The sequence below is a fragment of the Cricetulus griseus genome, assembly GCF_003668045.3.
Source record: "Cricetulus griseus strain 17A/GY chromosome 1 unlocalized genomic scaffold, alternate assembly CriGri-PICRH-1.0 chr1_0, whole genome shotgun sequence".
Lineage (NCBI taxonomy): Eukaryota > Metazoa > Chordata > Mammalia > Rodentia > Cricetidae > Cricetulus > Cricetulus griseus.
The window spans coordinates 274942329-274967464 of NW_023276806.1; the positions used below are offsets into that span (position 1 = coordinate 274942329).

The 25136-nt window shown below is 49.0% G+C and overlaps 1 protein-coding gene across 1 annotated transcript; it reads right to left on the minus strand.

The window, feature by feature from the left end:
* Nucleotides 1-9597: 9597 nt before the first annotated feature.
* On the minus strand, nucleotides 9598-23726 carry Tacr2 (tachykinin receptor 2). The gene is made up of 5 exons (XM_027388257.2): nucleotides 23335-23726; nucleotides 17010-17204; nucleotides 14076-14229; nucleotides 13090-13286; nucleotides 9598-9814 (listed from the first exon to the last, which is right to left on the minus strand). The coding sequence occupies exons 1-5, from the start codon at nucleotides 23724-23726 to the stop codon at nucleotides 9598-9600; spliced, it is 1155 nt and encodes a 384-aa protein (XP_027244058.1).
* Nucleotides 23727-25136: the final 1410 nt, after the last annotated feature.

Here is a 25136-nt window from a genome sequence, read left to right on the forward strand (position 1 = left end):
ACAGCCACAAGTTTCTGTTAGAGTTATTTCATGGAGAGAATGAATGTCATGGAGAGAATATACAGGAAGGGTTTCTCTAGGTTTATGTATGGGCCTCTGGGACCAGAAACCTCACAGCTATAATTGCCCTTGGGCATCCTGGCCATCCTTTTGTCACTGGAGTCTGACTTCTTTGCTAAGATATCCCACTGGTTGTGGCGTGGGTCCTATTGATTGGGTCAGAATGCCCAGGTCAATTCCCTTTCAGGAACATACAGTGAAAGTTGAGGTTGGGTGGGCAACCCCAGAGCAGGGGCCCTGGCAAGTGCATCCTTGAGTGTTGGGAGGGCTGAGGGATAGTTTCTGCACCTCATTGATGCGATAAAGAAGCCTGGCTAGTTCTGAGAATTCAGGAAACCATGTCTTTCAGAAGCCCATAACCTGAGGACGACATTCAGCTGTCTGACAATGTGGCAAGGGCAAGCTCAGATAGGAGGGATCCATTGAGAATTCAGGTTGTACCTTTTCCCAAGTATGTGACTCGAGATTGGCATAGTTGGGACTTTTCTCAAGAGATCTCATTTTCCTTGATTATGGCTAGAAAAGTTGGGGAGACTGGGGTGGTGGGTAGAGAAATTTGAGGAGACACTCAGTTCCCTGACAGGTATGTCAATGCTCCACAGAGTAACAGATCTACATATTGGTACAATGCTACGTGGGGATTGACCAGTCTATGAGGTCCTGGGCCAAGGCCAGTGCAAACAACCAGGGACTGTCCCTAAGCCTCTTGGGCAGGACAGTCCAAGTAACTTGTCTGGCCTTAAAAGTGTGGTCCCCAAAGGCAAATAAGGGCTGAGTATCCAGGTGCAGAGGGATTAAAAAAAAAAAAAAAAGGCATTCTTCAAATCCGGACAGAATAGAAAGTTACTCGAGGCTGAATCTGGGTGGGGGGGGGCATGGGGATCGGGTAGCAAAGGGTGGAAGGGGGCCACAGCCTTGATTAGTCTGAAGTCTTGTACTAACTTCCAAAGCAGGTGGGTTATAGGAGCTGGAGCACCCCTTCCTTCTGGAGTCCCTATTCTTTAAAGGCCAAGATGATAGACTTGAATCTTCTGTCACTCCAGGCTTCAGTGAGTACTGTTTCTGGTGGGAAAATGGGCAGGGCCTTTTAGATGTATTGGAACAGCTGAAGCACTATGGATGGCACTATATATCCAGCAGGGTTCTCAGCCTTCCTAATGCTTCAACCCTTCAATACAGTTCCTCATGCCGTGCTGACCCCCAACCATTACATTTTTTGTTGCAACTTTATAACTGCGATTCTGCTACTTTTATGAACCATAAGGTAAATGTCTGGTTTTTGATGGTCTCAGGTGGCCCCAAAGGGGTCACGGCCCATAGGTTGAGAACCTCCTCCCTATAGTCTCCCCTCATCTGCCCATACGGACATATATATACTGACTTCTACCAGGTGTAAGTATAGGTTCCCTCCCAGAGGCAGGACAAGTTCCACCTGATACTGGGAGAAGAATGTTCCTGCCCCAAGTGGGTGCAAGGGTCTCTTGAAAATGAGAAAACAGTTTAGGAACAGAGATCTCCCCGTTGGCAGGCAATAGGCTGTTTAAAGATCTCTTCATAGCTGGCCTGGTATATCCCCAAAGGCAGCAGTTTGGGGAACTGGAGAAAGGGCAACACTTGCACATTGGGGGCCCATCTGTAAAGTTGGGGCTCCTCAAGTTGAACTGAGATTATGGAAGCCTGGAGAGGTAGCCCTGGGACCCATCAAATGAGGAAGCCTTAGAGTTCAGGGACGACTTGCCCTCCTCTGGTGATTGCCTTGACAGTTGGGACAGGCTCCAGGTGGGGGCTGAGACATATTTCTAGCTCGCCCTTTCTTGGGACATTCCTTCTAGAAGTTCCCTGGCTGTCCACAGAGAAAGCATGCCCTGAAGGGACCCTTCAGCATGGCCCCTCCTTGGGCGACTCTCATGAACAGCCAGTAGGTCAGCAAGCCATTTGTTCTTTTTCCTTTCCCTTTCCAGGTCCAGGTTACAATACAATGCAGTATCATTTTAGACCAGCAGTTCTCAACCCGGGGTCACCTAAGACTGATGGAAAACAGATATTTACATTATGATTCATAACAGTAGCAAGATTATAGTTATGAAGTAGCAACAAAAGTAATTTTATGGTAGGGGGTCACCACAACATGAGGAACTGTATTAAAGGGTTACAGCATTAAGAAAGTTGAGAACCACTGGGTTAAAACAATTGGTCTAGGCCCTCACCTGGTTCAGCCACCAGCTTCTGGAAAAATACTTTTTCTTAGACAGGGTCTCATTACATAGCCCTGGCTGTCCGAGAACTCACCAGGTAGACCAGGCTGACCTCAAACTCAACAGTGATCTACCCTGCCTCTGTCTCCCAAGTGCTGGGATTAAAGGTGTACCCTACCAGACTGGCTTCTGCAATTCTCCATGGCTGTCTGGAGCTGACTGGGTCAGGAGTTTGTCTTCCAGAGTCATTCTCCAAGGACTCAGCGTGTTTTCTGATAGCCTTATTTAGTCGCTGAGAAAGGTAATGGGAGGTTCATTTTCTTCCTGGCAAATGGCCATCAGCTGAGAGTAAGAAAGAATTTTGATCTTGGCTTTCCTGAAGTCCTAAGAAATAAGAGAAATGAAATGCCCCTGACATCCCTAGATAGATCTGTCAAAGGGACAGCCTGGGCTCCTGTGAGAACTTGGGCCTATGAGTCTTGGTCTGGGCCATTCGTCAGTACCGATGGCTACTGCCTTTCCCATTACCCTGTTTTTCCACTGAGGTCAAGGTCTCACCTGAGAACACAATCCTTCCAGGCTGTATAGTAAAGACTGTTTAGACTTTGGCAGGCCTGTTTGTATTGGTCAGGATTTGCAGCAAATCTTACTTTGTTTTGTTTGAAACAGGTTTCACTATGTAGCTCTGTCTGGCCTGAAACCCACTATATATAGACCAGGCTTGCCTTGAACTCAGAGATCCATTTAATGCTGCCTCCCAAGTGCTGGAATTAAAGGCGTGTGCCACCACCACTACCTGGCTCTCCCTAATTCTTTTTGATACCTTTTAGCTCTGCTAATGAATAGGCTCTGTGAACCTATGTGGGTCCTAATCTCCCACCCTCTCCTGCAAGGGAAACATCTCTAGAGCCCCTGAGGGCGGTTGGAGAGCCTGAGGTGCAACTCGCCCAAGCCCTTCAGCATATGGTGGGCAGGTTTCTGTGGAAGCCAGACAGTGAAATAGTGGGACCTAGCTGACAATTGTAAGCCAATTCTGAGTATAAGAAAGGTATAAGATGACCTTAGACCATTCTCCCACAGAACTGGTCCAGCTGAAAACAGTATTGTGAGCCAGGCATGACTCACACCTTTAAGCCCAGCACTGGGGAGGCAGAGGCAGGTGGAGTTCTGGGAGTCTGAGGTCAGTCTGGTCTACAGAGTGAGTTCCAGGACAGCAAGAGAGACATAGTGAGACCTCATCTCTAATAAAAAAAAAAAAAGAGAGAGAGAGAAAGAAAGGAAGGGAGGGAGGGAAGAGAGACACACAGAAAGAGAAACATCATAGTTTGAGTCCTCTGAGGTGGCCATCCCTTTTATCACCCAAGGGTTAGTACTTCCTGCTAAAGAAAATTAGGGTTTGTTTGAGTGTCTGAGGGTCAAAATCTACCCTTGGAAGGCAGTTGAGTGGCAATTTTGGAAGAATTATGGAGTCAGTTAGTCCCATCTGCAATAAGATGGAGTCGGAAAGAATAATGAGAAGTCTTGGGTCAGGGTAGCCCTTAATCCACCTGGATGAGTAGGAAGTGTCTGTCTGTAGGGTCAGTTAGTGTGTCTAGCCCATCCAGGGGAGGAGCCAGGCTCAGAGTTGGATCCCGAACCTGCATGGCTCAGAGCCCTGCCATCCCCTGGTTTCCTCCTTTAGTGTTCCATGATGTTTGATGCCACCAAGCCCCCCAAAACACTTGATTTTTCCCTAAGAGCTACTTTCCAGAAAGCAAGAGGCACCAGAATATCCAAGTATTGAGTTCACTGAGCAGGTGGCTCTATAGAAGCCTTGCATGATTCCACACCCCACGGCCGCTCAAGCCCACACAGCTCGAGACAGAAGCAGAAAGGAGGTTGGTAGCTCAGGGTTAGGTTCAGCCCATTAGCCTGGAGGACACAAGGAGCCAAGATTTATCTGCCTCTTTCTGGGACCCATCTACCCACTAACGGGGAAATTCAAATCATTTGCAGAAACCCCAGGGAAACTATTAGAACAGCATATGTTCTAATTCCAACAGGGGAGAACCAGGACACTATCAGAAATAGCTCAGTCACATAAATGACCCTCAGAATCTTTGCTCTCCCCCACCCCCGGCCTTCATAAGTCAGGACAGCTAGCCCACTATGAGACATAGCCAACACGCAGGGTTGGTCCCCCCTCACAGACTTGCCTCTGCTGTCCACATCTCCTTTACTCCCCAGATGAAGAGGCTGGAAGTCTTTTGGGGGGACAACACCTACATAACCTGTTATCTATTCTTGAGTCTTGTGTCATTCAAATGAAACAGATTTATGGGGCCTTTGAGATTCAGCAGGTAAGGGTTCAGACACTGTCTGGGTGCTGGGTGGGCCTGCCACCTGCCCATTGTTCAACAACAAGAAAAACAGAACAAAACACCAGGCTCTTCATGGCTGTTTTTCTTAGTACAACTCTCCCACAACCACAAGGTTCTGCAACAAGTAGACCCTGTAGCTGCCACACCGACTTTTTTTTTTTTAAGATTTATGTATATGAGTGCCCTGTCAGCATGTCTGCCTGCATGCCTGAAGAGGGTATCAGATCCCAATATAGATGGCTATGAGCCACCATGTGGGTCCTGGGAATTGAACCTTGGTCCTCTGGAAGAGTCAGTGGTGTTTTTTGGTTTCTGGGTTTTTGTTTTTTGAGACAGGGTTTCTCTGTGTAACAGTCCTGGCCATCCTGGAACTCATCCAGGTGTAGACCAGGTTGGCCTTGAACTCACTGAGATCCGCTTGCCTTTGCCTCCCAAGTGCTGGGATTAAAGGTGTGTGCCAAACCCCACACCTCTGGCCCACAGCCAGTGCTCTTAACCACTGAGGATCCCATTATAGAAGGTTGCTGGGAATTGAACGTGGGTCCTCTGGAAGAGCACTCAGTGCTTTTAACCATTGAGCTATCTCTCCAGCCCACCACACCTACCTCTTAACCATAGCCAAGCAAGAACCTAGAAGGAGAACCATGTTGGGAACTTGGGGGTCAGCATTTTAACTTCAGATCCCTCCAGCCTAACTCCTTCTTGTTCTCCTGACCCTGCAGGAGGGGGTGGTTCTGCAAAAGCTCTATGTGCCCCTCTTGTGAGGTAGTCCTTGACATAAAGGTAGTCCCTTTATTGACAACACTTGGCAGAAGCTGAGACTGCGCTTAGGAAACACAGGTGCCTGTAAACAGCCTACCAATCAAGCCCCACCCAGCAAGAATTCATCCATTGATGATTTGGAGCTGTGGTGACTTTGTACTTGGTTCACGTGCTTTGTGTTAGGGCTACTTTTCTTGAATTAAGTACCTGTAATCTACAGAAGAAAATGAAATCAAAAGTGGGGTGCCAAGGATGTGATGTGAGCAGAAACAAAAGCAGGTGGCTAGTGGGAGAAAGAATAGAGAAAAGCAGACCTAAGTTGCCGAGAGAAAAGAGCAGGCATTAAGACCAAGCAGAACCCCTCATCTCCAGCCTCCCATTCAAGCAGCCTGGGCTTCTTTGCAGTACCAGACTGGGTCTATGCTGCTGCAAATTTCCAGGGCCTCCTGCATGCGCCACGAAGCCTTCTCCAGCTGAGTCCTACCTCTAGCCCCATACCACTGGCCATACCCTGTTTCTCCTGTCTTAGTTACTGTTCCATAGCTATGAAGAGACATCATGGCTAAGGCAGCCAGAAGAAAGCATTTGACTGGAGGCTTGCTTACAGTTTCCGAGGGTTAGTCCAGGACCATCACGGGAGGGAGCTGGCTGCCTGCAAGCATGGCACTGGAGCTGTAGTCAAGAGCTTTACATTGTGGTTCAAAGGCAGGAGACAGAGAGAGAGACTGGGCCCAGGTGTCAGCCTTTGGAACATCAAAGCCCCCTCCCAGTGACACACCTCCTCCTCCTCCAAGGCCACGCCTTCTTAAATAGCCCACCAACTGAAAACCAAACATTCAAAGACAGGAGCCTAAGAGGGCCATTCTTAGTCAAACCACCACACTCCCCATTGGCTTGAGGGCCAATGTATAAGACAGCTCCACCATAGTAGCAGTAGCCTTGTGGGATCTGGACAAACAGCCAAAAAGCCCCTCAGGGCTGTCAGGTCCCAACAAAGCTCTCCTACCTGGAGACAAAACTCCTCCCACCCCTGAAGCCCACAAGGAGCCAGGTTCATTTGAATTTTAAGGTGATCTCACCTTGAAGCTTGGTAAACTTCAAGGTTTGTCTACATGCTAAGACCCTTAAGCTTTCATTCCCCTAGGAGACAATCCCCAGGTGCCAACCCTTAGCTATTCACAGCTCATGGACTAAGAGGCCAGATTCGGGCAGAGGCATGGCTTTGCCCTGGACTTTTCCCTAGTGTACTGAAAGGGGAAGATGAGCAGTTCCCTGGGGCCGGGGTTTACATTGTCTCCTGTTTGCCTTAATGTGCAAGTGGGAACTGACGGAGTCCAGCTGGGGTGGGGTGAAGGCCTTGCTGGAAAGGGGTTCTTGGAGTACATGATAGCCATAGTCACTTCCAAAGTCCTCTGATTTCCAGATATACTAGCCTTGGGAGATCCCAAGAAATGTAATGGGGTGCTGGTAGTTAGTTGTTTAGGGGCTTTTTGATTTGAACATCTAAAGGGTTGAGCCTCCAGAAAGATTGAAAACCAAGGCCCAAGGAAAGTAAACATTACTGCCTTGGGAGTGAAGGGCTGATAAACCAGAAGCTGGCTTGGCTATTTCATAGGCCCTGGGTCCCCCCCCTCCCTCCTTCTCCCTACTGGTCTTGTTTAGATACGCATCCGTATGCCTACCTGCCCTTGTCCCCTGTCAGTGTCTTCTGGGAACAGTGAAGTCACCATCTCAGAGAGCCTGCCTTGGATTTCCCTGCCTACCCCAGTTCCTCTGAGTCTAACCCTTTTCATTGTGTCATCCCCTTCCCACCCTCCCCACACACACCATAAGCAGCCTTACCTCCCTCTCTGCAACCTCCAGACAGCAATGAGGCATACCCTCTGCTCTAGTGCGTGAACATCAGGGCAGTCCAAAGGGACAGAGTGGCTGCTGGGTCCCCTCCCCAGACTTAATGACCCAGTCTGTGGGACCTTAGTCCCTGCCTGGCCCTTTTACCCATCCTAGCTCAGGAGGTTGCTGCTTTCATTCCAAGGCTGCAGTTTGGGATTCACCCTCAGCCCTTTGCTGGAGTCCTCAGCAGTGCCCTCTAAGCCTTCCTGACTACAGGTCTAAGTAACATCAGCGCCCTTTATTGGGGGTACTGGCAGAGCCAGCATCTGGCACAGTGATCTCTGGGAGAGCTCAGTTAAACTTTGAACAGTCGTTTACAGCTTATTTGGTTTTCAAAGGGCCCTGGGTAGGCTGTCAATGAGTCACCACCAAACAGGGATATGTACAGCTCTAGAGTGGCCTGGGCTGGGTCTGATACATTCTCCGAACTGGGACAGTCAGTGTCCTTTGCCTGCCAGCTCCTTGCTGCAGAAGTGAGGGTGGGAGCTCTGTTCCTGACTTGTAGGTGGCTTTTGTGTCTTAACAGCTGGCACAGTGTGAAGAATCGTGGTTACTATTTATTGAGTGCTAATCTGAGTGTGGCCTGCTGGGTGTAGGCTACACTTCCATTGAGCCTCATGACAATCCTGCCATCAAGCAGAGGGGCAGAGTGACTTACCCCAAGCATCTCAGCTGGGGTTCCTTTGGACTACTAACCACTTTCTACTCTGGGCTGTATTTGAGTTGTTAAATCCTAAGGCAGAGAAGCCCTGGATTCACTCACAGACAAATGGGGAACTTCCTCTTGTGTGTCTTGTCTTTGGCAAGGAGATGGTGTCATGGTTGTTGAAAGGACTGGAGCTGGCACAGACACTCCAGGTCCAATTTCTCAGCACAAAAGAAATTTATTTGCCCCAGAGGGACAAAGGGCAGGGGAATAAGAGACAAAGACAGAAAATAAAGGACAAGGGAGAAGGGGAAGGGAACAAGGGAGAGGAGGTGGGGAGTATTTGTCCCAGAGGGGCAGAGGACTGCCTCTGGATAGAGAGGAGACAGAGGTGGTCCTTAGGTAAATGCCAATTTATAAAGGCAAAAGAGGAAACCTTGTGTTGGGATGAGGTGTTTAATTTTAACTGGGCATGTTAATTAGGGCAGCGAAGGGGGGCTTTTGATTGTTGGACTTCAATACTTTGATAGTTAGACCTTGGTAGTCAGTCTCAGGAGGAAGTGGCCAAATAAGAGAATAGACCCTGGGGGCTAGCTTTGGGAATGTAATCTCGTGGTCTCTAGCAAGGCAAGGCCAGGCCTGCTGGAGCCATGTTTGCCATGCTGGGACCTGCTAGAGCCCTTTAAGTCCTGCCCTGCTTTGCTTGGCTTATCTAGCATTTATAATTATTTTCATGAACAATCTAGAAGCCTGGAGCTTCCACATAGAAATTTGGATTTCAGGCTTTATTTGAAAAAATCTGGCAACAGTGTAGCCCTGGCTGGCCTTGAACTCACAGAGATCCACCTGCCTCAGTCTCCCGAGTGCTGGGATTAAAGGCACACGTCACCACTGCCAAGAAAGGATGCCCTTTTTTTTCTTTCTTTCTTTTTTAATTGTGTGTATGTGTGCTGGGCGGCATTTGCGCATGCCTTTAATCTCAGCACTCAGGAAGCAGAGGCAGGTCTATCTCTGTAAGTTCGAGGCCAGCTGGTCTGCAGAGTTAGTTCTAGGACAGGCTCCTAAGTTACAGAAAAATCCTGTCTCAAAAAACAAAAAACAAAAAAGTGTGTATGTATGTATGTATGTATGTATGTATGTATGTATGTATGTACCTGTGTTATGCACATGTGTGCATACGTGCATAATATGTTCACATATACACATACACACTTGGGGAGGTCAGAGGGAAACTTGCGGGAAGTTGTTTTTTTTTTTTTTTTTCCTTCCATGTGGGCTCCAGGACTTGAACTCAGGTCACAAGGCTTGGCAGCAAGTGCCTTTACCATCTCGTCATCCCTTCAATTGTCTCTTCTCATGACAACTGCAGTTATCTCTGATGGGATCTAATTTTCTCATCCGTCTCTATACTCCAGGGAGACCTTTCACTTTGCAGCTCCTAGATTGGTCAAATGTTGGCTCCCTGTCTTCCTGGCTCCTTCCTCTATCCCAGGAATGCTTATGGTGGGTGTGTGAGCTCTGAGTTCTTTGTAGTAGCATTGCCTGTGGATCTCCAGACACCACCTAATTTCTCTATTGGTGTATTGAAGAACGGATAGTGGGATAAGCTATTACATCAGGGATTTTCTATCAGCTGCTTCTCAAAGGGGCTAAGCCTGGCCCTGCAGACAGTCTCAAGACTTCAGGGTCCAACAGGCTCCCCATCTTGGGGACTCCCAACCTGCCCATTGGTAGCCTCAGAGGGGGTCATGTCCGCAGTCATGAACAAAGTCTCTTTTGTGTGACACCTGTTGACTCTCCTGGAGAGGGATGGAGTGTGAGTCAGCTCCAGTCTGTCTTCTTCAGTTGGCGTCACCCAGGGGCAGCACCGGAAAGCAAGCCTGAATCCAGAGCGAAACCTGGGGGGTGTGGAGAGTCACTTTAAGCATGGGAGGTAGGGGGCGCAGGACCTGTCTGCCATGTGGCTGCTCTATGCCTCCCTAGCAGAGGTGCCTCAACAACTCAGGGCTGTTGAAAGATGCACACTTGAGTGGATTTAGTCTTTGGAACAGCCAGGAACACTGGGGACAGGCAGGGTCAGGAAGAATGGCAGCAAGTGGTACCCTTGCTGAGGGAGGGAGGGAGGAAGGGAGGGAAGGAGAAAGGGAGAAGGGGGAAGAGAGACGAACCATATGACTAACTGGCTTCTAGTAGAGAATTCAAAGAGGAATTTTAGAAAGAGAAGGAGGAGGAGGAGGAGGAAGAAAGAAAGAAAGAAAGAAAGAAAGAAAGAAAGAAAGAAAGAAAGAAAGAAGAAAGAAAAAGAAAGAAGAAAGAAGAAAAAGAAAGAAGACTTGAGCTCTGGCCACGTGTGTGGAATAGGGATGCCACATGCCCCTCCCCTCCCCCAGGAGCTGCTTCAAAGGAAAACTGGCACATTGGAGCTACCAAGTATGGGTACATTTGCTCAGAAAAATAAACAGCTCTCACTCAAGCCTGGGTACAGGCCTGCAACCCCAGCTACTCCAGAGAGTAAGGAAGGAGGAATAAAGCTCAAGGAAAGCCCAAGGCTAGCCTAGGCAGCTTGGCCTGTCTCAAAATAAGACCTTGGATGTTGGAGGGAAAAAAAGTTGGAAAAAAAAAACCCAAAACCAAAAACACCCTTTCTCATGGTGACATTTGCTCCTATGTAACTGAGAATGACTTTGAACTTTGGATCCTTCTGCCTCTATCTCCAGAGTGCTGGCACTGCAGATGCACAACACCATGCCCAGTTTCTGGAGTGCTGGAGCTCAAACCCGGAGCCTCATGCCAGCCAGGCAAGCACCTCATCAACTATAACAACCCCTGCTTTTTTTTTTTATGCGTGTGGGTGTTTTGCCTGCATGTATGCCTGTGTAATGCTTGTATGCAGTGCCCAAAACAGCCAGAAGATGCTGGATCCCTTGGGACTGGAGTTCCAGATGGTTGTGAGCCACCATCTGAGGGCTGGGATTTGATGCTGAGTTCTCTGGAAGAACAGCCTGTTATGGAATGTTTGATCATACTGTGAACCCCAAGATTGCATTAATAAAATTTGCCTCAGGTCAAGGGGCAGAGCCAGCATCTAGTTGACAGGAAGTAGAAGGGAGGGACTTTGAGTTTGGTGGTCCCTTTTGGTTTGGAACAGAGGAAAAGGAGCACTCTTTCTGAGGCTCTGGCTAAGGAGGAAGGCCAGCTAGTTGCTCCTCAACCTCTCTGAGCTCGCAAGTTTTCACCCCAGCCTCTGACTCCCCGGTCTTTATTGGTAAAATCATAAGATATAAATTTAGATTAAAAACAACAGCAGCCAGTGCTCTTAGTCACTGACCCATCTGCCCAACCCACAGGGCTGGTTCTTTTGAAAGGTAAATCAGAGATTGTGTATCCCAGGTCTCATTGGCTCAAAGCCTTGTAGAACTCTCCCTGCTGGAGGACCTCAGGGCTGTCGGTTTGGCTGTTCCCTCTGCAGGAAAGTATTGTTCAGGCTGCCAGGCAATCAGTCACTCCAGCTTTTGCTCCAATGTAAACTATACCCCTTCTGCCCAGTGCCTAAGTCCATTGGCAAGTCCCGCCCACTTTCATACATTATGTTTGTCTACTACAGTATGTCTTTCTTCTCTGTCAATCTGTCAGCTCTTGAAAAAAAAAAAAAAAAGACGTCTTTGCTTCTGCTCACTCCTCAACCCCTGGGGCTGGAAAAGTACTAGGGGCATATGTAGCCCCTTGGTGAGTATTTTCTAAATGGAGAGTCCATGCCTCTGTGACAATGTTGCCACAGAATGGCACAGAGGCCACTTCAGGAACTTGCAGAGCCGAGTGTCGTGCAGTGTGACAACGTCGGGTGTAACTGGATGACAGGGGAGTGACACACAGCACGGGGTGCTGGAGGTCTCTCCCTGACATGACAGGGTATTCTCTAGCTTCTTACATCCATCTCATGCACAAGTGTGAGGGGATGAGGTGGGAAGCATTGGAGATACACAAAATTCCAAATCCTTTATCCATTGCCTGTGTAGGGGTTAGGAGGGCCTGCCCTTTTTAGGCTCAGTTTCCCTATCTGTATAATGGGAGACCTCCCTTTCCTCCCTTTATCCATTAGGTCCTAAAGATCCTAGGCACCCAGTGAGCACTCACAGAACCTGTCCCAGGTGGGTGGGCCATCTGAGCATAAAGACTTCATTGGGATCCTGGACACCCAAGTAGACTGCTGGTCAAAGTTACGAACAAAGAGGCCCCAGGTCAGTGCCACTCACACCCATCCATCAGATTGAGCTGACTCAGTGCCTACCTCTCATGACCTCTCACCTGCCCCCTCCCAGGATGGAAGGCTCACTCAGTGTACAGGGCTCCCGGGACTTGGATTCTGCCTGGCTTACCACTTCTTCCCTAACCAAGAGACCCAGACCAGGTGCCGCCAGGGTATCTCAAACTCCATGACCCTAGAAGTACCAGAGCTGGGAGAGAGATCCTGTCCCTTCCTTTCCTGGCCACACCCTGGGGGACAGGGGTGCAAGAAATACACTGTGACCCCAAGCCCAACCCACAGCCTCGTTAGACAACCTGTCCACCTAGAACAGGTACATCCTTAGGAGGAAGCTCTTAGAAATGCCAGCTCTTTGAGTTGGTGAGATGCGTCAGTGGAGGAAAGGCAGGTGCTGCCAAGCCTAGCAAGCCAGGTTCTATCACAAAGACCCACGTGGTGGAAAGGGAGAGGAAACTACTGCAAATTGCCCTCTGACGCCCACACATGTGCCGCAGCAAACACTCATTGCACATGTGCACACGTACACAACATAAAAAAGAAAAGAAGCTAGCTCGAAAGCAGTCCTACCTCTCTGTCCTGGCTCCTCCTGCCTCTCTCTGCTCTCCCTCTTTCCCTCCATCTCTCTGATCCTACACTTCTGCCTTGCCCCTGATGCAGACCCCAGAAGAGACAGAGAGACAGAGAAGAACATAGGCACTGTGGCCCAGCAAAAGACACGGCTCTGGAAAGGAGATGAGACGCAGGCTAGATCCAGGTCACAGGGAGGGTTGTGTTGTGGACTGACCTGAAAGGCAGTATTCCTATGTGGTTTTAGGGGCAGCTCTAGGCTCCGGCAGGAGCTAGAGTGGAGGTCCCTGGCCATGCAGGAGAGTCCCCGAGGGTAAAGGGCAGAACCAGAGTAAGACTCACCTGTGGTTGAGGCAGCAGTAAATGACGGGATTGTACGTGGTGGAGCTCATGGCCAGCCAGAAGAGTGCCAGGTAGACCTGCTGGATGAACTTGCGGTAGTAGATGTCCTTCTGGAAGCTGCCCAGGATGAAGTAAAGGTGGTAGGGCAGCCAGCAGATGGCAAATGTCACCACCACCAGTACCATGGCCTTCACAAACTGGTCAGGGAGAGGCTCAGGTCAGTCCTTGGCCCCTGAGTCCTGAGTCAACCCTGCTGGAATCGGTGCAGGGTACCCATCACTGAAGCCTTGAGAGCCTTCTGTAGTCAGATCCCCTCTGCCTCTCTGGCCTCTGTCCCCTGGAACATGTATTTGCCACATGCTCCAGAGCCCACCACCTCATGGCATTGCCACAGGCTGGTTTTTCTGCTCACACTGTTCTCCTTCCATTGAAATCACTGTGTCTAGCAACCCAGTTCTGTGGTCCACTCTCCCAGGATTCTTCCCCATGGGGGCACTTCTCCATCCTGTCCCCTCTCTTAGGAGGTCAAAGCTCTGGGATCCAAGCCATCCTTCCCTGGGATCTTTATCTACTTTAGCCCTTCCATCTATATAGGCAGTGATGTTCCAACCTAATACCCCATCCTCTGTCTAGAGGATGTTCCTGAGCCCTTCCCGGCACCTCACACGTCTGGGACACTCCTGCATTGTCCAGCATCCCCGAGGACCAGAAAGCAAGTTGGAGATGGCAACTGGAGATCAACTTCCCAATAGAAGAGGCAACTGGGTGGTGTCCTAAGTACATCCCTGCTTGCTATAGTGACAACTTTTAGAACATGAGGTCGGTCTAGCACTAGTCTCCAGATCGCAGAGGTCTATGGTTCCTAGATGCTTTCTCTGAGGTGCTGAATGACCTGGATTGTGTGCTCCCCAATGTCCCCTAGCAGGCACACTTCGGGGTCCCAGGTGGCTCCCAGAGCAGGCCCCGCCCTCTGCTTCCGCTCTCACCTTCTTCTTGGCCTGCAGATGGCGCAGGTTGGCGCCGTGAGCCTGGTGTCTGGGGACCGCCCGTTTCCACAGTGTGAGGCCGATGACACTGTAAGCCACGAACATCACCACAAGGGGTAGGAAGTAGACGAGGACAAAAACCACCAGATGATACCTGGAGGGAGAGCATGGACCTGGGTGGGCAGCGGGCGGCCAGATCCACTCAGGCTCACCCACGCTTAAGGTCCGTGAATCCCACGGACCCCACCTTGAAGGCCCACCCTGGAGTTCGATTTAGAGAAAAACTAAGGCAGCATTGGCTAGCATATGTGCCAAAGATGGGCTTTCCTCACAAAAAGTCACCAGCATCAGCCCCAGTTCTACCATGTTACAGAAAAGGCTAAAAAGGGGGGGGGGGAGCTAACAAAGTTGTTTAACATATAAAATAAAACAGGCGCCGGTGGACGGCTCTGTGGGAATCCGGGCTTGCTGCCAAGCCTGAGCTGGATCCCTGGAAGCCACATATTGATAGATCAAACTGACTGTAGAGTGCACACAATTCTGTTTCTGTCTCTGTCTGTCCATCCGTCTGTCCTTCCCTCCCTCCTCCTCTCCCTCTCTCCCCCTTCATGTTTTAAAAAACATATATATATATTGAGTTCTTTGGGTGTGGCAGCACATGCCTGTGATCCCAATATCAGAGCAGGAAGATGGGGCGTTTAAGGTAAACTCTATTCACAGTGAGTTAGAGGCCAGCCCAAGACACCCGAGACCCTGATTCAAACAAATACCATCAAGCACAAACGTCAGCATTCCCACCGCTATTCACAATGTATGTGTTTTCTCCAAGAGCTGAATGTGTACGGGTATGCTGTGAGTGCAGGAAGGGCTATGTGTGCACATGAACACGTACATATATCAAGTAGGTAGATCATATATGATAATTCAGGAGCCACACTATCGCAAAGGCCTGATACAGAGGTGAGCAGTGGAGACTGCCACAATGATAGCCACCTCGTCCTCTGCTTCCTGCCCCTCAACACTGCCTGGGTACGTGGCTGTGTCAGCAAAGACCCTTGAGCAAGACCCACACACCACTGTACCTTCTCAGACCCCAGGGAGGATTCCTGGGTAATAACGAAACTCACTATTTCCTTTGAGGAAGGTACTACGCAAGAGGCATGCCACTGGCTCCATTTCTAGGGTGCCATGACCTCCTGAATAAGTCACAGTTCCTACTGATTCCCAGGCCATGGGGGGAGGGGCCCTTGGAGCAACCCGGAATGGGCCTGAGAGTTCCCCTCCCCCCATGTGACTTCTGTCTTTTTTTTGTTTTGTTTTGTTTATTTTTTTAAAGATTTTATTTATTATGTATACAACATTCTGCTTCCATGTATTTCTGTACACCAGAAAAGGGTACCAGATCTCCTAACGGATGGTTGTGAGCCACCATGTGGTTGCTGGGAATTGAACTCATGACCTATGGAAGACCAGTCAGTGCTCTTAACCTCTGAGCCATCTCTCCAGCCCCCCTTTTTTTTTTGGTTTTGTTTTGGTTTGGTTTTTTTGAGACAGGGTTTCTCTGTGGCTTTGGAGGATGTCCTGGAACTAGCTCTTGTAAACCAGGCTACTCTTGAACTCACGGAGATCCACCTGCCTCTGCCTCCCGAGTGCTGGGATTAAAGGCGTGCGCCACCAACGCCTGGCACAATTTCTGTCTTTTTTAAACAACATGTGTGCATGTGTGTATATATGCATTTGTGTGCATATTTGCATGTGAGTAGGTGCATGTGTGGGGCTATGCATATGTATGCATGTGTGTGGGCATATGTGTGCAAGTCAGAGGTTGACATGGAATGTCTTCCTTGATTACTCTCTATCTAATATATTGAGGCAGGGTCTCTCCTTGGACCTGGAGCTCGCTGACTTGGCTAGTCCAGCTAGCTTTGGACTGGTTTACCAGCCTCCATCTCCTGAGTACTGAGATTACAGGTGGGCTGCCATGGCTACCTGGCATTGACCTCCAGATAGACTGCACGCTCATATCTAACACTAGCCTACACACAGACGCCAGCGACCGTGCATGTGTGATATGCAGAGCCAGACACTCCATCTGCAGGTGCACACGGTCCATGTTCATCCTTAGTGAGGTGGCACACAGGCTGAGTAACTGGGCTCTGAGGCAAGTGTGGTGGCGTCAAGGTCAGCACTATCTAAAAATCAAATAAATAAATAAATATTAACAGTATTTGCTTCATAACATTAAGAAAATTAAAAATATCAGTATATACAGAGTGCCTATAGCAGGCCTGGTACTTAGCCTTGTTTTTAGTATAGATGGTCCCCAACTTAGGTCTTGATTTCGATGACTTTGGTGACGGAAATAAAATGTGCGTTCAGTAGAAGATGCACCTTAAATTCTTATCCCTCTGTTTGCTCGTCTATCAGGAAGCTGGACAGTGGCAGGTGAGCGTCACTCTCAGTTAGCCACCAGGTCACAGTTATGAAGGTATTACCCACAGGTAACAGTGGGTATTTTCCACCTGCAATGGGTTTGTTGTGGTGCAGCCTCATTGTTAGTTTTTGTTACTTTGTTTTAAAATAGGGCCTCGTGTAGCCCAGGCTGGCCTTGAGCATGCTGTGTAGCTGAGGGTGGCCTTGGATTCATGATCCTGCTGCCTCTGCCTTCCAAGTGCTGGAACTGCAGGTGTGCACCAGCACTCTCAGTTTGTGTGGTCCTGGGGGTTGAGCTAAGGTTTTCCTGGATGCTAGCTAGATAAGCAGTCTCCCATTGAACCACACCCTCAGCCCCTTGCTGTCAGTTAAACCTGCACTCATATGATCACACATATACCCGCAGAGTAATGGGCATATCTCTAGGCCCATGCTACACACAGACATGAGCCAACATACAAGCACATGTACCCCCACCCCCATCCCCGGTGTGGGGCTTACAGAAGGAGCATCTTGCCTCCGTTGTCATTGGGCCAGGCTACCACACACTTGGTGGCTCCCTGGTCCACAGTAATGGTGGAGTAGAAGCACTGGGGAGAGGCGAGAGCCAGAGCTACCAGCCAGATGCCAGCGATAACCGCCTTGGTGCTGGGGGCCGAGAGCCGTGGCTGGAAGGGATGGACGATGGCCATATACCTACAAGCAGATCACAACATCAGCTGACTTCCCCCCTTACCTTGTTGCCCAGGCCCATGCCTATGCCTTCCATGACACCCACCCACACAGCTCCTCTTTATGCAGATGCTGGAATACCACCCAATCTGCAGAGGTGGCGGAGGGGAGGCGGTGACTGTCTCCAGCCATAGCACACCAGTACCCTAGAATCTAGCCCAGGTACCCATTCCACTGTCTCCCTCTGGGTGTGGACAGGCTCTTGGACAGCCAGCCACACTGTGATCCAACCTGGAGCAGGATACAGTCCAATATTAGCTTGAAGTTCAGCCTGACTTTAGTGTCTCCACCCTGACTCCCACGCCAGTCTCCCACCACTCTTCATGGTACAACCATTTCCCAGACAAAAGCCAAACCAGTGGTACCCTCTAGAACTTTCCGCAATGGTAGATATATCTGACACACACAGGGTCCTGTTCAGTAACCACTCACCATATATGCCATAGAACACAGACAATATGGCTACGAACGAGCATACTCATTTTTTCTTTGAGACAAAGTATCATGTAGCCCAGGTTGGCCTTGAACTTGCTATGAAGCTGAGGATGACCTCGAGTTCCTGATCCTCTTGAGTGTAGGGAATTACAGACATGTTTTGCCATGCTTGGTTTATGCAGTACTGGAGATAGAATCCAGGGCTTCAAGCTGCTAGGTGTGCACTCTACCAGCTGAGCCCACTAATGTATACTTGTGCAGGCACAAGCTGAATGAATCCTGCAGGCCTGGATCTTTCCAGCAGTTCTCAACCTGTGGGCCATGTCCCCACAGGGGTGGAATATCAGATATCCTGCATATCAGATATTTACATTACAATTCATAACAGTGCCAAAATTACAGTTATGAAGTAGCAATGCAAACTGTGTTAAAAGGTTGCAGCATTGGGAAGGTTGAGACTCACTGCTTTAGACTCACGTGACCAATGCTTGGTTTAGTCTCCTCTCTCAGCTTTCCCTGTGCCCTAGCTAGTTTTTGTTGTTTGTTTATTCAACCTGACACACGCTAAAGTCATTTGAGAAGAAGGGACCACAGCTGAAAAAAATGTCCCCACCAGATTACCCTGTGAGCAAGCCTGTGGGACATCTTCTTGATTAGTGTTTGATGCTGGAGGGCCAAGCTCACGGTGGGTGGTGTCACCTATGGTTAGGCAGTTCCCTGTTGTATAAGCAAACAGGCTGAGCAGGGCACAGGAAACAAGCCAATAAGCCAATAAGCTGTACTTCTCTATGGCATCCTCTCCAGCTCCTGCCTCCAGGTTCCTGCCCTGACTTCCTCTCAGTGGTGAACTGTCACCTAGAAGCATAAAATGAAATAAACTCTTCTTTCCAAGTTGCTTTTGGTCATGTTTCTTTATCACAACAATGGAAACCTTAACAAAAATGCCTGCGGGCTGGAGAGATGGCTCAGAGTGTTAAGCACACTGACTGTTCTTCCAGAGGTCATGAGTTCAATTCCCAGCAACCACATGGTAGCTCACAACCATCTATAATGAGATGTGGTGCCCTCGTGCAGGCAAACATCACTTATATAATATATATATATAGCCTGGAAGAGCCTGCGTGGGGGGGTTTTGTGGAGTTTTCTTTCCCTCCCCTTCCGGAGCTCCTCCTGCCTCTCTGTTCTCACTGATGTCATAGATCCCCTTCTTGATGAAGTTATCTAGAACAGGTTCAGCCGCTGTCTCTCTAAAGGGCACTATGGGGACTTGAGCTGCTGTTGAGCTCTGTGCCTGGTAAAGTACAGTGGCCTTGACAGCGTCATCTCCATTTTCCACATCAGGAGATGAGCAACACTGACTTTGAATCCTGGTTGGTCCCAGCTTTCTACTCCTGGATCACCCTGTTCCCTGTATTTCAGGGTCCACACAGCCACTGTAGGGGCACCCTGGACTTAGTGGGGGACTTCATCAGCCTAGAGCCCAACTGAGGAAGGCCCACTGCTTGTTTTTCCAAGGCTAAATGACCCAAAGGACCATCCTCAAGGATGACATCCCATCCTTCTAATATACATTCTAACCTAGGGCTTGGTTTCCTCTCAGCAGAGGACGGAGGAGGACTAGATTGGCCACTGTAAGTGTCACAGGCCTGTGAGCCCTACAATGAGGTACACAGACCCTTCATGAGAATAAGATTAATTTGTTTACATGTGTTTTTTATTGTTGCTGTTTTTTTTGTTTTTTGTTTTTGTTTTGTTTGTTTTGAGTCAGGGTTTCTCTGTGTAGCTTTGGAGCCTCTCCTGGCACTTGCTCTGTAGACCAGGCTAGCCTCAAACTCACAGAGATCCACCTGCCTCTGCCTCCCAAGTGCTGGGATTAAAGGTGTGTGCCCAGTTTGTTTGTTTCTTTTTGAGACATGGTTTTACTAAGTAGCCCTGGTTGGCCTCCAACTCAGAGATTTATTTGCTTCTGCCTCTTGAGTGTTTGGATCAAAGGAGTAGGCCACCATACCCAGCTGTTCATTTGACAGGGTCTAATGTAACCCAGGCTGGCCTCAAACTCTGCGTAGCTGAGGATGGCCTTGATTTTTTGATTCTTCTGCCTCTACCTCCCAGGTGCTAAAGCCATGCACCACCATGCCAAGATAAAATATTTGCATCCATGTAGGTGTTTGTACAGGTGTGTACAGTGTATGGAGTCCAGAGAACAACGTTAGGTGTTGTTCCTCAAGACACCATCTACTTTGATTTTTGACACAGGGTCTCTTGTTGGTCTAGAACTCAGCAGTTTGGCTAGGCGGACTGTGGTAGTTTGAATGTAATTGGCCCCCATAAGCTCATGGGGAGTGGGACTATTGGGAGGTGTGGCTTTGTTAGAGTAGGTGTGGCCTTGGTGGAAGAAGTGTGGCAATGTGGAGGTGGACTTTGAAATCTCATATATGCTCAAGCCACACCCAGTATCTCAGTTCACTTCCTGTTGCCTTGGATCAAGATGTAGAATCCTCAGCTCCTTCTCCAGCACCATGTCTATCTTCATGCTGTTATATTCCCAGCCACCATGCTCCCCACACCATGATAATAATGAACTAAATCTCTGAAACCATAAGCTGCCACCTCAATTAAATGTTTTCCTTTATAAGAGTTGCCTTGGTCATGGAGTCTTCACAGCAATAGAAACCCTAAGATAGTCTGTCCAGCAAGCACGGGGAATCCTCCCATCTCTAACATCTCCTGCTCTTGGGTTAGAAGTGTGTGCTAGCATGGATGGAATTTAGGTGTTCATGCTCACACTGCAAGTTCCTCACTGAAGAGCTGCCTCTGCCTCCTGAGTGCTGGGATTAAAGGTGAGCACCAGAAGCACTGGGCTAAGATAAGCTTTTAATGCAAGGACCAGGGGTAGTGGCTCATGCCCTATTAGCAGAGGACCAGGTCCTGGGAGTTTAGAATCAGGCTGATCTGGGTTCAGATCCTGTCTCCACAGTTTCCTAACAACAAGATCTTGAACAAAGAGAGCTTTAGCTCTCTGGACTTCCATTTCCAGCTCTATGAAAATGGGTCATTCTTGCACATGGGTTGTCAAATGGAGGAAGGGACCCATGTGCACAGGAATGAAAACAGTCCTATGTATTCATTGTTTTAAATTCATCAGAGATGGCTTTGGTCGTGGGCAATGCCTGGCCCTTCCTCTCTAGGATGAACCTGATCTTAGAGACAAGGCTGAGACCATAGACTGTGGCACTGAATTGTAGGTTTCCCATTTGCTGAAGTAGAAGTGTCCATACCGGAGCATCCTAGGTGTTAAGATTGCACCCTGAGAGCATCACCACCTTATCTACTGCTTGGAATGTTTGTCTCTAGGATTCTCCAGGCTGTCCTGATTTCCTCCTCATCTTTGTAGATCCCAACCTCTCAATGAGGCCCATCCCAGGCCAAGTGGTTCTCAACCTGTGGGTCTCAACCCCTTTGAAAACCCTCTATTGGGGCTGGAGAGATGGCTCAGCAGTTAAGAGCACTGACTGTTCTTCCAGAGGTCCTGAGTTCAATTCCCAGCAACCACATGGTAGCTCACAACCACCTTGAATGAGATCTGGTGCCTTCTGCTGGCATGCAGGCAGCAGACTGTATAGACTATATACATAATAAATAAATAAAATCTTTTAAAAAAGAAAACCCTCTATTTCCAAAAATATTTGCATTGCAATTTATAACTAGAAAAAATTATAGTTATGAAGTAGCAACAAATGTCATCTTATAGTTGGGGGGTGTCACCACAACATGAGGAACTGTGTTAAAGGGTCACAGCATTAGGAAGGTTGAGAACCACTGAATGTAGTCTTTCTCTCTACCACATCTTGAGGTCTGGAGATCTCCCTCTAGTTAATATTTCTTCTCAACACTCAAGATCTCATCTCAAAATACAACTTACAATTTATTTATTCATGCATTTAGGATTTAAATTCTTACCTTAGCAGTAACATCTATGTGGGTTCCCCCCACCTACACCCCCAAACAATACTTACATAGCAGATACTGCGTGAAGAAAGGGAGAAAAGGGACCATTGAGATGGCTCAGTAGGTAAAGGTGCTTGCTGTGAAGCCTGAGAACCCGAGTTCAATCCCCAGAACCCACAAAACGTAATGGAAAGAGCTGAGTCCTGCAGGCTGCCCTCTGACCTTCCCAGGTGTGCTGTGAGAAGCGTGCATGCTAGCATACATGTGTACTCAAGCACACACAAACACACCAAACAAACAAGTGATAAAAATTTCAAAAAGAAGCAGAGAAAGGAATGGAGAGTCCCAGTTGCTGCCAGCCTAATCAGAGCCCTTCCTCTGACACGTCATCAACCTCCTGCCTGCCTACCTTCCAGCCTCCCTCTGAAGTGGAGGCTCTAAGACCATGTGCTAAAGTTGATTTTCTCCCCATTGGTGAGGGTCCCCAACACCTGGAACTGTACCTAACGCAGAGGAAACATCCCAGATTTGCTGCATAACTGAAAAACAATGCTTAGGGACATTCAGATACACGCATCAAAGAGGAAGAGATGCTCAGTGGGCTCTAGCCTGATTTTGAGACTTCTCCTATACCCATTGCCCAGAGGGCTGTGTTCCAGGCCCCTGGCTCTGCCCTGACTGACCTTAAGTAGCCTTATTTATCCTGATTCCCAGATTTCTTGGTTGTAAAGTTAGAAGCTGGGCCTATATGAATGGTGTTTAAATTTTTGTGTGTGTGTATAGCAACTGACTATGTAGCTTAGAATGATCTTGGGCCTCTGACCCTCCTCCTGTTACCTCTGAAGGTGGGAGTTACAGGCATGTACCACCATCTGATACCTGATTTATGCAATGCTGGGGATCAAAACCAGGTCTTCAAACATGCTAAGCAAGCACTGTGCCAACTGAGCTCATTTGCAAACCCCAAGCTTTTCTTTTTTAATGAGTAGAAAACATTGTCTCAAAGAAAATCTCTGGAGAACCCCACAGGGAACCATCTACAGCTCAGCGGTGAGAGGATGCAGGTGAAGGTTGCTGGGGAAGTTGGGGAGGGGTGGAGAACAAGGGGAGATGGAGAGGCTCACATCTATCTAGCCATGCAATCAGTACTCTATGTCCCTGGGTGTCATGGCTCTGTCTTCATCTCCCCTGGACTTCCTGGATCTTTGCCTCATCCCATCATACTGGCTGTCAGATTCCTGCTCTCCCAGGCATTTGAGTCCCCCTTTATCCCTGCCTGCCTGCCCCAGAAGGTCTCAATGCTATTTCTTCCACCCCATCCTAGGCCCACTCCTCAAAGGTCACTGTTGGTACCCGTCCATACACACACCAGCAGCATAAAAAAAATAGCATTGTTCTAACTAGATGCAGAATCTAACCTCATGCAACATTCAACTTTTTTTTCCTAAATACAAAAGCAATCTGTACAATTTCCTTGTATAAAGGCAGCAAGGTAAGGGGGATTGCACCTCCAAAGTCGCTGGGAACATCTTCCTTTCCTGCCTTGATCTAACTCCTAGGGTGAAGTCATTCTGTGTCTAATCTCAACTCCCCCTGCTTTGCTCCACACCCTCCTGTCTTCCTGCTCTGAACCAAAACCAGGTCTAGGAGGCAATTCCCTGAGCTCTCCCACAACAAGACACCCACCACCTTCCCCGATGCCCACTCTTGCCTGTCAGCAGCGATGGCAGTCATGGAGTAGATGCTGACGAACATGGCTGTGATGGGAAAGAGGTTCTGGAAATAGCAGAAGGCGCGGCCAAAGTACCAGATGTTGTGACTGGCATAGACAAAGTTGAAGGTGGCATTGAAGGCTGCCATGCAGAGGTCTGCCAAGGCCAGGTTGACGATGAAATAGTTGGTGACTGTGCGCATTCTCTCATGGGCCAGAATGATCCAGATGACTGTGGCGTTGCCTGTTACAGCGACCAGCACCAGGGCCAGGTAGGCTGTGGCCCACAGTGCCAGCTGCCAGGCAGGCATGGAGAAGGCGGTGACACCAGTGGTGTTGCTCTCGAGGCCAGATAAGATGCTGGTGTCAGTGACAATGGCACGGGCCCCCATGGCTGATTCTGGGCCGGGAACACAGGGTCTGGCCCTGCAGTTCTTTCTGGAATTGCAACAGAACAGAAATCCTCTGGTGTGTAGAGATATACAGAAGTGAGGACAATTCAAAAGCAGACACGTGTAGCCAGGGGACCACACCTACAACTCGAGCAGAAATGAGTTAGGCTGAGCAGAAAACAGGCTTCCAGTCCGGCCATTCAACCATCTTGTGGGGATGGAGAACTCAAACGCCAGTCTCCCAGCAGGAGGCATCCTGACAGCACGCTGGTTCCTCTCCTTCACTCTACAGTCAGAGAGAGATCCATCCGTGGGCATTCAAGAACTTGGTGATAAGCCAGATCTTGAATTCATCTCTCTTAATGCTATTTGGGGTATATTTCCAGATGAGAGGTGCGCACAGTGTGGCGAGTCTGTGGGTCCTACCATCCAGTGTGCAGCCGACTTTGTAGTGCAGGCTCCCCAGGCTGCCAGCCCTCAACCCCTGCTCCCAGCTCCTCCCTGCAGGGCAGGCAGGCGAGGGCCTTGGCAGAGGTGCTGCCTGCTCCCGCCCTCAATCCACCCCCTGCTTGGATGGCTGGGCTTTGTCTCTTGAAAGATTTAGGACCTGCTGGGAAGCTGGGAATCGGAGAGAGACTTTGGGAAGCCGGGCAAAGCCTGGGTGGGCCTGGCATAGAGGGTACAAGCCTCAGTGTTTACATTCTGCCAGGTGGGAGCTGCTGGAGCACATTGGCATTCGCACTGGAGAATGAGAATGACTCCAGGCTGGCTTGGGAACCCCAGGCAAGTCATTTACTCTGCTTGCAAAGAAAGTCAGTGTTCAGGAATACCCAGTAGGGGTATGAGGGTGAGTTTGATGGGGTGTCAGTCAAGTGATGAGGGCTGGGTTCTGGGCCTCTGGCTCTGCCCCTGACTCATTGACCAGGCTATCCTGGTCATTTCTCATCTCAAGCCTCAGTTCCCTTAGATGTAAAATTAAAATTTGAGGGGGCTAGAGAAATGGCTCAGCTGAGTACCCATTACTCAGGTTCAATACCCAGCACCCCATAGCAGCTCACACCTGTCTGTAATTCCAGTTCCAGGGGCTCTGACACCCTCACACATACATATATGTAGGCAAAACATGAATGCACCTAATTTTTTTTTAAAAAAGATTAGAAATTGGGTTTAGACAAATCTCTCCCCTTCCCCTCCCTCCCTGCTCCCCCTCTGGGTCTCCTGTATCCCAGGTTGACCTCAAACTTGCCATGTAGTTGAGGGTGACCTGAACTTCTGATCCTCATGCTCCTTCCAAATGCTGGGATTAGAGGCGGGTGCCACTCAGCCTTGTTTACACAGTGCTGGAGATTGAACCCAGGCCTTCACGAATGCCAGGCAAGCACTCTAAGAACTGAGCTATGCCCCCAGTTC